Source organism: Mobula birostris, chromosome 15, assembly GCF_030028105.1.
Source record: "Mobula birostris isolate sMobBir1 chromosome 15, sMobBir1.hap1, whole genome shotgun sequence".
Classification (NCBI taxonomy): Eukaryota; Metazoa; Chordata; class Chondrichthyes; order Myliobatiformes; family Myliobatidae; genus Mobula; species Mobula birostris.
This window is the reverse complement of record NC_092384.1, coordinates 57343551-57357093: the sequence shown is the minus strand read 5'-3', so window position 1 is coordinate 57357093 and position 13543 is coordinate 57343551. Positions and strand designations below refer to the sequence as shown.

Here is a 13543-nt window from a genome sequence, read left to right as displayed (position 1 = left end):
AGAAGTCAAGTGGGATTTTGATTCAGAGCAGTCAAATATGTATTAAAAAGTGTGATGTAAAACTTAAAAAGCATTAGGATTTTATGGGCGCTTCCAGGCTGCAGTCAGCTCACATACCAGGCCCAACTGAACAATTATCTCAATCTCAATTTCTTGCTTTTTCCGAAAAGAAAACATTTCAAATATTCATCTTATTCCCTCTTACATGATGACTGACACACCCTTAATTGACATGTGGGGTGAAGAATTTCTCAAATTTGCCTTTGAGATTCATCTCTGTCTGATGGAAATGGGCATGTTATATGCTTTATATTTTGTTCTGAGAAACCTTTCCATTGTCCTCACTGGAATGAATTTCAGAAGGAGATACAACATGATATATTTAAAAAGAAAAGTTGGAGGTTGAATTTGAAGGTGGAATACAGGGTTAATGGCAGGATTCTTGACAGTACGGAGGAGCAATGGGATCTTGGGGGTCCCCATCTATTGATCCCCCATGGTTGCCACAGACAGGGTTGATAAGAAAGCAAATGTTGTATTGGCTTTGATTAGTCAGGAGATTGAGTTCAAGAGCTGTGAAATAATGTTGCAGCTCTATAAAACTTTGGTTAGATCACATGCGGAATATTGCATTCAGTTCTGAACACCTCATTATCGGAAGGATGTGAAAGCTTTAGAAAGGATGCAGAAGAGACTTAGCTGGGTGCTGCCTGAACTAAAGGGCATGTCTTTTGGGGATAGATTGAGTGAGCTAGGGCTTTTCTCTTTGGACCAAATAAGGATGAGAGGTAACTTGCACAGGTGTACAAGATGATGAGGCACAGATCGAATAGATAGCCAGAGACTTTTTTCCCCCCAGGGTGGAAATAGCTAATAAATTAGAGGGCATAAATTTAAGGTGATTGAACAGGGAGAATGTCAGAGGGTGCATGGAACATCCAGGTAATGCCAAAGGCAAATACATTAGGGGCATTTAAGAAATTCTTAGCTGAGCGCATGGGTGATAGAAAAATGGAGGGTTATGTAGGAGCGAAGGGTTGATTTCAGAGTAGGTTAAAAGGTCTGCATAACATTATGGGCCAAAGTGGCAGTATTGTGCTGCACTGTTCTATGTTCTATATTCAGTTCTAAATTTGTGAACAACTTTTTGTGAAAATATTCTTCTAAACTCTATTTAACAGTGCTTTTAATGCATAAATTTGAGTATTTTAGAAACAGCAAACACATTATGACAGCCTCACCTTGATGATAATTTTGTTCGTAAGTTGGGCGGGTGACGGTAACTGCTCTGCGTTTGCTTCAATGGGTTTGGTTATAAGCATAGACCCGAAGGTGTCCTTGAACTTAGTGGCCATGTGTCGCTGCTGCTCAATTGCGCAGTGCTCTTCGATCGAAAGGATGACTGGATACCTGAGGAACCCAATAACAGTGTTAGTACAGCATTCCAGTGCGCTGGCTATACGTTCTGACTGAATGATGTGTGAAATCGGACAACTATAGTTATAGTAACAGATGCTCAATAGTCAATAAAATCTGTTCCAGAAAAAACTGTAAGAACATCTAAGTAGGAAATAGGTGTGTAGCGGTTACTTGAAAATAAACCAAACCGCACTGTATATGGGAGTTAACACTGTACGACGCACTTCCAGAACAACTGAATTCCGAGTTTAAAAAAGCATATTCGATCCTTTATTAAAAAACTAACAATAATGAATGACCTTATAGCATTAAACAAACAATGAAACAAAGTTAGCGAATTAAGAATAATTAACGTTCAAATTAGCAAAATTAAGCAAAGGTAGTAAATAAGCAGTCAACAAGTACATATAATTCCCCGGCTGCCTCTAACAACTAAACTAACCAACTAAAACAAAGCGAGAATATGTAACTAAACTCTTTTACCTTTACCATGCGCCAACCCACCTGACAGATTACCCATAATAAACACACGGCACAAAGTACAATACAGACAGACAGCAAGTAGATACATGACCCCTACAGGGTGGTTCAGTCAGCTAGGCATCTTCACATCAGAAGAAAGTCCCCGATGTCCACAGGTCTTATGAGGGACGTGCCTGAGTAGTCTCAGTGCATTTGTAAAGAGTTGGGGGGGTAGGCGGCAACTGACAATGCCATTCAGACAGAATTGAAGGCAATGCTGTACTAGAGCTAAAGAGAATTTCATCCCATACCTTGCTGTTGCGCTGTGAATGTGCTGTTGGATGACTCCTACAGAAATGAATCCATTACCTGCGACTGAACTGCCACGTTAATGAGCATAAAGGTTACGCCAGAATTCATCCTCAGTTGGTTATCACTCAAATCTATTTGCAACCTCTGTGCTTCATTATGTTGCATTAGATGTGATCAAACAGCACTTTTAATCTTACTAACCAGGGAGCATTTGTAGGCAACTGAATTTATTAAAAGGTAAGCAAACTCATGAAAACAACAATCAAAATAGCTTTTTTAAAGAAAAATTTTCAAAAAATATATTTAAAGCTATGCAAAATATGCTGGATATGGGGCAAAACAACCTTGCATAATTTTATGTAAATAGAATGGACTTGACATTACAGTCCTTCCTCAGGCCCAAGCAGACTCAAAGGATTAAGCGATCTACCCTTATACTCTCTTCCTACCTATTCGTACTAACCTTACCTCCAAGTCAATGGTTACGTGTCTGGACCTGATTCCGACACCCTGCTACTTCAGTGGAGTACTTGGAGTCATCACAGGACAACTAATACAGGTAACAAGTACCGAGCTGCCAGTGTGAACCATTTTCTAAAGGCAACTTTCTGAATACAAAGCTCATGTTCCAGAGTTCAACTGCTCCCTGGGACAATATAGAAACAGTTCAGGTTTCCAGCTAGCATTCTCAGTGCGAAACACACTGAATACGCGCAAAATTATAAATAATAGAAATCAGAAACAGATAAGGACTAGTGCTGGGTATACACCGAAACCCAGTCTGCAGCTGCAAATATGAAAGATAAAGCAAGCAATTAACATTTCATATTTCAAAATTTCAACACCAGGAACTGTCCTGTTATCCAGAGTTTATAGATTAATGAATGGAGATAGTACCGGGTGCAATGATAGCTCTGGCTAGCAGTGACAATAATGAGCACTAAGCATAATAAGGTAGTTCAAACTTACTCTGACGAAACAAAGGCATGACTTTTGATGGCATCTACAACATCGTCGAACTTGATTTTGGAAGTAAGTGTCCAGCCGTGATAAATAATGGGTTTGCCGTCTGGCCCATCCCAACAATCCACTAAAACATTAGGAGTAAAAGGCATTATGAGTATTATGGGGGGGAAAAAAAGAACACAAAGTTTTCAAATGTTACAAAGAACGGGGTATTATGACCATACCATCATAAGACATAGCAGCAGAATTAGGCTACTTGACCCAACAAGTCTACTCCAGATTTATTTTCGCTCACAATCCTGGTCTCCTGCCTTTTCCCATAACCTCTGACACCCTTACCAATCAAGAACCTATCAACCTCCGCCTTAAGCATACCCAATGACTTGGCCGCCACAGCTGCCTGTGGCAATTAATTTCACGGATTCATGGCTCCCCGGCTAAAGACGTCCTTCCTCATCTCTGTTCTGAAGGATCGCCCTTCTGTTCTGTGGCTGTGCTCTCTGGTTCTCAACTCGTCCACCAATGGAAATATCTTTTCCAAGTCCACTCTATCAGGGCCTTTCAATTTAGTTCTAATCTGGAGCTAAGTATAGAAGCGGTCAAGAATTTAAGATACTATAGACCTAGATGAGGAACTTAGAGCATATATATTCCATATATTGTCTTACATTCAATACAGCGACATCCCATCCGCAAGCATCTAGCATATGCCTCGGTAGATGAATCACTACGAAGCTGATCTCCTGTAAGGTACCTATGAAAGAAGTGGCAAAATATGAGTTTAGTAAAAACAATTAAATTATACTAATAAAAATTTAAATATTTATCAATATTGCTCTATTTACTAGAAAGACAGGCAATTATTTTAAATAATCAAATGGAATTTTATACAGCTTGAGCAGGGATACAGGGGATGCACATTTGAGGAGCAAATACCCTGGCGCTGGTACTATGCCACTTGTAACTCAAAGTTATGTTTTCTACCTGACAGATGCCTCGAATAGCTTTTCTAGTTCGTAGCTGGAATTCATGTTGAGTTTTAAATTTTACTATGAATATTGTCATAAGTTGTGAAAAAGTGATATTCCCAGAGGGAAATTTTGAAAACCTAAGCAGGAGTCATGTGATTGATGTGTGAAATATTGAAAAAATATCAAATATTTAATTGGTCTTCCATTGGTAGGATTGGTGACCAGAGCCATAACTTTTATGTTCATAATGTTAATTCAATCTAATTCTGGAATTAAGATTCAGAAATTTTTAGAATCAACATAACACCAGAAACATAAATGCGATGACCTAAGTAAAGTTGGCAGGAAAGCATTGTCCAGGGCTCTGTGCACCTTATTTTATCCAAGACCCTCAATCTTGTTTGAACATTAGGTCAACCTCTGGACCATGAGGTCAAAGACTATAGTGATGAATCAGCAAACCCATTCATGATTTCGGGTAGCAGGAACTGATCACCTTTTATTGAGAGGTGCAACGTCCCCTTAACAAAAACAAAATATTGGTTGCTCTCTTACATACAAATCCTTCTAAAATGGACAAGAATAAACTTCTTACGTGTTATGTGAAGATGAGATCCAGTAATGTGACAATGGGTTATTCATATCCTGGATGCAGATGGAATCATACTTGGTGTCCCAGATGGTATTTTCTTTTGAAAATAGATATGACAGAAACTGCAAATGCATAGAACAGACATTATGGAAATGTAATTTCTGTTGAGAATAAATATGAATTGATGAAACATTCCACTGATTTATAGCCAACCAATTCATTATAGGTTTTAATTGTTAGTGTTCAATAACTAAACATTTTTTTTAAATACTGGGAAATTCTTGAGATTCCCCTGAAAAGATACGAAGGAGTTGTTTCCTGACAAATGGTTCAATGTGATTGTTGGTTCAAAGAGACACGGAGAATTTGCTATGATCATATTTTTTTGTTTCTCTCATAAGTCTGTAGAAATTTGGACGAACAGTACTGATACAGGAATTATATTCTTCCGGTATATTTACATGTAACGTTTACAATAAAAACACAGTGTGCGGTGGAGAGTGTCCTGATGGGCTGCATCATAGCCTGGTATGGAAACACCAATGCTTATGAATGGAAAAGCCTTAAACAAAAATGGTGGACACAGCCCTGCTCATCTCAGGCAATGCCCTTCCCACAATTGAGCACATCCATAAGAAGCACTGCCACAAAATAAGCAGCATCCCTCACCATCCAGGCTATGCTGCCATCGGGAAGGAGCTACAGGAGCTTCAGGTCCCACATCACCAGGTTCAGGAACTGTTCTTACCCTTCAACAATCAGGCTGTTAACTCACCTCAACACTGAACTGATCCACAGCCTATGCCCTTACTTTCAAGGACTCTACAACTCATGTTCTCTTCATTTAATTATTTATATATTCCCCCTCCCCCAGCACACACACTTTATTCTTTTGCTTTGTATTTGCAGCGTTTGTCTTCTTTTGCACACTGGTTGCTTGTCAGTCTGTTCGTGTGTAGTTTTTCATTGATTCTTTTACATTTCTTTGTTCTACCATGAATGCTTTCAAGAAAATGAATTGCCAGCAAGTAAATAGTGACATATATGTAATTCGACAATAAAATTGCTTTGGACTTTGAACACAGAATTTTAAATTGCAATAATTATTTTAATTTAATAGCCTGACTCTGCTTTGGACACTTTTAACTTGCACTGGACACTTATAATTTGATTTTAACTGACATATGGCTGTTGTGTTTTACTATTTATTGTTATGTTTATTATTTAGTGTTGAGTTTGTTATGTTATGATTGCACTGCTCCTGGGAAACGCTGTCTCATTCCGCCCTGCAGAGCTGATGTACGGTTAGAATGACAATAAAAGTTTTTTGAATCTTGAATCTTATGCCCATAGGATTTTGAGTTTGTTTTCCTTTCATTGGCTTAATTGCACTCTCTGCTGTAACACTGCACAGTTCCCATCTGAGGAATTGACCTGCTCAGTTCCTGGTCCACAGCTTCACTTTGATTAAGCGCAGGAGATTCTACAGATGCTGAAAATCTAGAGGTTTTTGTGTTGTTCACTTTGATTATCCTTCTTTTGCTGCCCTGTGTCTCCCCCTGCTGGGCACAGCAAGATCAGCAAGTATAATGCAAGGAAATTGTGAATACATCTTGGGCAATTTCTGCATCAACTGATACCTCCCTCCCCCGTAACTTTTTAACATGACCTGCATCCTACACTTCACCAGCTATTCTAAAAATGAAATAAAGAGATTCCATGGGAGTTGAAGCACTTACATTTCTGCGAACACATAACAAAGTACCAAAACAGCAAATGTCAGAAGAATAAATCTAACTTACTAGTTCAGAATCAGAATCAGGTTCATTATCACTGACATTTTGTTGTGAGATTTTGTTGTTTTGCAGCAGCAATACATGCAATACAAAATATACTGTAAGTGACAAGAAGAAATATCTAGAAAAATAAATAGTGCAAAAAAGAGCAAAATAGTAAAGCAGTATTCATGGGTTCGTGGACTTCTCCTTGGAACGAGAATTTGATACTGGCTTGGTCAATTCCTAATCAGCCCACCTTCTGTTAGAATCTGTCTGGTGACTTAAACATAAATTTCCTGACAATACTTGCCTTCCAATGTATAAAAAGATGTGCTTTGATTTGGATTACGATAAGGTATTTTCTGACAGACCAAATATGTTGTTGATTATGGAAATAAAAATGATAAAAAACCTTCCTGCTTACCACACTTGTACTGAAACATCCCACAGGTTGAAACTGGTGACAGGACAATTGCGTCCTGGACAACTGTGTCCCGGTCAAATGTAGTCCCAGTCATTGGTGTCCCTGGACATTTGCCTCTGTTTTTTTGCATCCCAGACATTTGTGTCCCAACATATGTATATCTCATATTAGATTTGTGTCCCAATATATGTATATTTCATAAAAAGAAATAATTTTACATATTCATGTATTTTTTTAATCAAAAACAGTTTTATTAATTAAAAAAGGGATTGTAGCATGCATTTTATTGATTAAAAAATTTAATTTATAAGTCCAGACTTAAAAAGTACGCATGTTGTGGGCAACCCCTTGAAAGAAACCTAATTTTTCCTCAGGATTGTAACGTGCAATTAAAGATTGAAGGCGCTTACTGATATTCTTATTTCTTGGTTGGACAATAATCCCTCTTTAGTAGTCAGTTTTCTTCTTTGTGGCCATAGCTTCCTCTTTCTTCAACACATCAATTAATTTCCAAACAGAGGGGTGTTGACAAGTAATTGAATTTTGGATAGCATTATGCCACTCCTCTAAACGATTGTTAGATCTCGGCAAGTCGTTCATTGTTCGATCATGAACATTCCAAGATGCAATGGAAAAGGTTGCTGCAATCCTGTGCCCACTTCTACTTCCTGCTTGGCCAATGTATGTAATTTCAAAGTATGTGATGAATTCAGGAGGCAAGTCGTGATTTTCACTCAGATCCAAAAAGCCTGCTACCACATCATTTACCAGAAGGAAAGCTAATGCAGAGAAACATCTAATTTTTAAATTGAATTCTTGATCTTCGTTATATCATTGTCCTAAACCGAGGTTGCATATTCTCTTAAGATGGATTTTGACAAATGGAAAATACATGAGCTTATTGTTGCATTAGGACATGTTTCTGCAATACTCTTTCTTGCTCCTAGTTCAAAATCAGTCAGCACTAATTTGGGATTAAGTTGAGGGCGAGTCTGCAACAAAAGAGTGAATAGGCGGTCATATATTTCTTTACTCTTATTGAGTAGAAAATCAAAAACACAGGAAATATTGAATATACCATCTTGGACATGGATGCAGTACAATTGATAATAGATTTGTGGGCAAATTTTGAAAGTGCCATCTGCTGCCCAATTCTGAAATCGTGTCAAGTCATCCAAACCCTCTTCAGAAGCAAAGATGAGCATTCTATTTTCATCATTTATGTCAGTATCAATTGCAAGAAACCTTTGTCCAGTGGGGAGAATACAACATTCTTCTGGTATTTCATAATTACATCTTTGGTTTGGTATAGAAGGCGCATTTTGTGCCTTCTGTCTCTAACGACGAACATTTCTCCCCATTGCAGAGACAGAGGGCATTTCTGCCATTGAAATTTCATCATGTTTTGACAAAGTTGTTCCAATGAGATGTCCTGTTGGTTCTTGTGAGGATATCGCAGTTTCTTTCAACGCTAAAACTGATTCTTTTGCTCTAATTGCAGCAGCAGAAGAACAATGGTTATGTTCATTAATTCATTTTGTTATTACATCGCACTCGGTATGAACTCTTGCTTTGCAAGATCGTAGCACACATCTCCCGTAAGTTTTCGTGCCCACAGCATTTTTCTTATCATAGTGATAGATATAATTTCCGTCATCAACAAGTATGTTTCCACCTTTGCTTGCTTTCAAGAACTGAGACATAGCTTAGTTTCTGAAAAAAAATAAATTTAAAGCCAAATTGTAATAGGAAATGTGGGGGTTTGTTTATAAGTAGCTCAGTTGCAAACGAGGCACCCCTCATTTGCCTACAATTACCCTAATTGATTAGACAGTTGCTTTTTGAGCTGAGATAAGAGGCTTAGCATATATAACACCGGGTTTGTTGCTAGGGTATTTGTGTCCCACTATAGTTACATATAGTGGGACGCAAATGTCCAGGGATGCTAATGACTGGGACACAATCGTCCAGGATGCAAATACCCTACTACCATTGAAACTCATTAAATGCTGCAAATGCCCTTCACTCGAACTTTGCAAGAGCTGAAACTTCTTTATGTTGATACTCCCCACTGCTAAACCCACTCTAAAGTGGAAAATGCCGCCAAAACTGAAATGGCCTGTGGTAAGATTCCAACAGCGATGTGACACCGGTTTACAGGAACTGTATGCACTTTGATTGGTTTCCGAGCTGACACACAGTTAGGTAAATATTGTAGATTATTGATAAAGGATCACTGCTGAAGGTGACATTTGAAATAAGTTATATTGGTCCTACAAAAGGTGCAGTTCACATACCACTTTCCAAAGTTCAAACATTCGATGTTCAAAATAAATTTATTATTCAAGTATGTATATGTCACCACATATTACTTACCCTGAGATTTGTTTTCTTTGAAGCATTCACAGTAGAACAAAGAAATACAATAGAATCAATGAAAAGCTACAAAGACTGACAATCAATGTTCAAAGGAAGTGCAAATAAACAGATAAAAAAAATCTTTCACCATCCTTAACAGTTGAAAGGAGAAAACCATGGGTTGGTGAATGCAGAAGGAAAAAACCCAGCCAGTTTCTACATACTTCATTCATTACAATGCTGGTATACTTTGGAGGTAGTTACAAACAATCTGCTGGAGGAATTCATTGGGCCGAGCGGCATCTGTGGGAAGAAAGGAATTGTTGATCTTTTGGATGGAAACCCTACATCAGGACCAGATCATGATCAGGGAGGAAGTTGATTGGCTGTACAATGCTTAGAGCATCCTGGGGCACAGAGGGCACAGAGGGAATGCAAGATAGTTTTAAATTCGGCATATCCGGAGCAAATAATTGTCAGTATCAAAATAAAGTGCTACAAATCTGAAATAAAATAGAAGACACTGGAAAAACTCAGTAAGTGAGGCAGCTTTGTGGAATGTTAATGCTGCTTCCCTCTTCACAGAAGCTGCTTGACTTGTTGAGTATTATGCTGTATGCAATAGGCGGAATTGGTAACTTTCTGCTAACGTCATTGTCCCTCAGCAAGAACTCCCTTGACCAAATGCAACCGGCAGTTTTTAGGTGTGGGATTGGTTGGAGCGTTTAATGGGTGTCAATGGTCAGAAAGGAATAGCAGAGTGAAAGCTGTGTGCTGTTACTAGATCTGTTGGAAGGAACTTTATGGATAGTACAAGCCATTTTTCAAAGATCATAAGGTAATGCAGTTAAGTAAGGAGGACATTAACTTCATGTTCAGCAGACAGAATGTGATTAAAATGAGCAGGTTGACTTGTGTAAATGAATTGGGGTTGTTAATCACATATACTTAAATCTAGAAAACTACTGTAAAATGTTATATACCTCATTTACGTAGAAGAAGGGCTCGTTTGTTTCTCTGTAAGTGTCATAAATACATCTAGTCATCAGCTCTCGAACTTTATTAACATCACTGGCCCATGATTCCTGTATAATGGAAAAGATGTACATGAGATTTAAGTCCTAATAGGTGTTTATTGTTACATGAAAACAGGGTTTTCCAAACTCAGCATTAAACTTCATCTTTGTAAATCTTCAGTTGCTTAGGGAGCAAGACACAAGTGTCAAGCTTACACATTCATAGAATGAAAACTCACTTGAAGGATATCAGCTTTGAGGTCAACGCATCCAGTCTTATTGATCACCAATGGGTTAAGCATGGAGGTGTAATAGCTAGTTCCATGCCCTCACGTTTCTTGAGTTTGATCCTGGAATATTTCACACAGCTCTACAAAAATATCTTTGGATCAAACAAATCCTCCTCTTTGTTTAAGGAGTAGCCACCAATAGTATCTTGAAGAGCTGCTCATAAGGTCACTCAGCAGTCCATCTATTGGTGCACAGGAATGACACCATGGGTAGGATGGGGTCTAGTCTATATGACTAGATACTGAGCTAAGGCTTTTGCTTCTTTAGGACCACAAATTTCACAGTAGCTCAGGGTTCATGTCAAATGTTCATCTTGGGTCACCTGAACCTTAGTGTAAGTACTTTGGAGGCAGACCGAAATCATTGTACCACTAGTAGATTTACCTGTTGACTTTACTGTATTGACAATTGTTAATATTCTAATGAGTGCTTGACCTTGAATATATTAACCTAATTTACAACTTGTTCATAACTTTAAGTTAGACCCAATTTTTTTTCAAGGCAAGTTTGATCCTTTCTTAGGATTCTTGCCAAAAGAGATTATTCTCTTATTACCTTCTGTTCATGGAGCAGGAAGCGTTGGAAGTCATGAAGGTACAAAACTGAAGCATTGAGTTTATCTGTTCTTCTGCAGATAGAAAGCAAAGTTAGAAGTCAGACACCCCAAGCTGATTAAAAGTATTTGAGATATGTGATGGGTACAATGCTAAATTTCAGCAGATCCCAACATTATTTTGTGAATTTTGTTACCTGGGGATTGTACACTTTCATTATTGGGACATAACACCCCTCCCAGGGATGTACACATAAGTTTCAGCCTGATGCTGCAATGCCACACCGCCAGAGGCAGCACCATCTGAATGAAATATCGAATTGAGAAACCATCTGATCTCTCAAGTGACTATATGAAACCCTGAACTCTATTCAGACAACAGTAGACTAAATCTCCCTGGTGTCCTGATGAACATTTGATGTTGCTAACAGATCACATATAGCACTAAACATTTTTCAATCTTGTACGCACACTGGTCACAATATTCCCTACAAATTAAGAAGAACTGTGCATCAAAAGCACTTAAGTGGCTGCAAGGTGGTTTGTGGTGCCTTGAGATGTAAAAGGCTTAATGTAATTAATTGCAGGACACTTTCTTGAAGGTGTCAAGATAAAAAGTAGATAACTTTAATGATTGGTAGCAGAAAAAAGAGCAGCTGGAGACACCAGTGAAATTCTGAGAGATAAGGGTAGAAAGGTGTCAATGATTGGTTGTGGGCTCTCTGTTTCTTCGAGCATGTCCTGAACCAGGAGACTAAGCTACAAGGTTGACTTCTCAAATGAAAATGAAAATGTTCTTAAGTAATAAGAAGCAACCAAAAATTTAAAATCTCTAAACACAGGGAGATAAAATTGAGCAGCTCAGTGATGGATGAAATGGAGGAATGCTGTGAAACTTAGGTTCATTGAAAGTTGGAATTGCCCTCATCAAGCAGATATGACAAAAACTTTAATTCAATACCAGATAGGATAGTGGGTTTGTAATTTTGTAATTTGCATTGATTATTTAACTCAGATTAAACACTTCTAAGGTCTATACTAGTGGTTTAAAGACGCTATGATCTCATACTCTCAAATGAACTTACGACACAGCAGGAGGTCCATGATGTCTCCCAGAACAGCGGTTCCCAACCACCGGGCCGCGGACCGGTAGCGGGCCACAAAGCATGTGCTACCGGGCCGTGAGGAAATGATATGAGTCAGCTGCACCTTTCCTCATTCCCTGTCATGCACTGTTGAACTTGAACATAGGGTTGCCAACTGTCCCATATTTGCCAAGGCATCCCGTATATTGGGCTAAATTGGTTTGTTCCACACAGGACCGCCCTTGTCCCGTATTTCCCCCCGCTAAGGTAGAGCGTTCCTATGAAACTGTTCATAAGCCGAAATGGCATGAAGTGAAGAAGCAATTACCAATAACTTATATGGGAAAAATTTTTGAGCATTCCCAGACCCAAAAAAAACCTAACAAATCATACCAAATAACACATAAAACCGAAAATAAATAACACTAACATATAGTAAAAGCAGGAATGATATGATAAATACATAGCCTATATTAAGTAGAAATAATGTATGTACAGTGCAGTTGGGAAGATGAAGGCAAAACCTATTTGTGGGGGAAAAAAAAAAATCAGCACGTACGCGCATGCGCACACAAGCGCCCGTGCAAGGCTTCATGGTCATGGTAGTCTTTCCTGGGGTAAAGTGTCCCGGGATTTGACTGCTACTTTTGTCCCTTATTTGGGAGTGAGAAAGTTGGCAACCCTAACTGTAAAAAACATGTTGATGGGAGTTTAACCCTACTTGAACACGCCCCTTCCCCTCTGGTCGGTCGGTCCGCAAGAATATTGTCAATATTAAACCGGTCCGCGGTGCAAAAAAGGTTGGGGACCTCTGTCCCAGAACAATCCCACCATTCCCATCCTCCCATTTATTCTCTAGTAACCCATCTCTTATATACGCCCATTAACAAAGCTGGGCAGTTAAGCAGCCAGCATATCTTTGGGATGTGGGAGAAAATCGGAACACCCAAGGGAAATGTATAAAGTCACAAGCAGAATGTTCAGTTTCAATTTAGACACAACATAGGGTCAGGATCGAACATGCACCAATACAGCTACAGTCCCTGTACAAAGTATTCATCCCCCTTGGAAGTTTTCATGTTTTATTGTTTTACAACATTGAATCACAGCAGATTTAATTTGGCTTTTTTGACACTGATCAACACAAAAAGACTTTTGTATCAAAGTGAAAACAGACCTCTACAAAGTGATCTAAATTAATTACAAATACAAAACATAAAATCATTGATTGCATAAGTATTCACCACCTTTAATATGACACATCAAATCATCACTGGTGCAGACAATTGGTTTTAGAAGTCACATCATAAGTTAAA

The 13543-nt window shown here is 38.6% G+C and overlaps 1 protein-coding gene across 1 annotated transcript in view; it reads right to left on the bottom strand.

The window, feature by feature from the left end:
- The window catches only part of plcg2 (phospholipase C, gamma 2), a 216569-nt gene that overhangs the window by 39932 nt on the left and 163094 nt on the right, over window positions 1-13543 (bottom strand). The window contains exons 8-13 of the mRNA XM_072279854.1: window positions 11145-11217; window positions 10266-10367; window positions 4726-4844; window positions 3828-3913; window positions 3163-3283; window positions 1242-1410 (exon numbers count right to left, since the gene is read on the bottom strand). Of these exons, the coding sequence (XP_072135955.1) occupies window positions 1242-1410; window positions 3163-3283; window positions 3828-3913; window positions 4726-4844; window positions 10266-10367; window positions 11145-11217 (670 nt within the window). The remainder of the gene's footprint in view (window positions 1-1241; window positions 1411-3162; window positions 3284-3827; window positions 3914-4725; window positions 4845-10265; window positions 10368-11144; window positions 11218-13543) is intronic.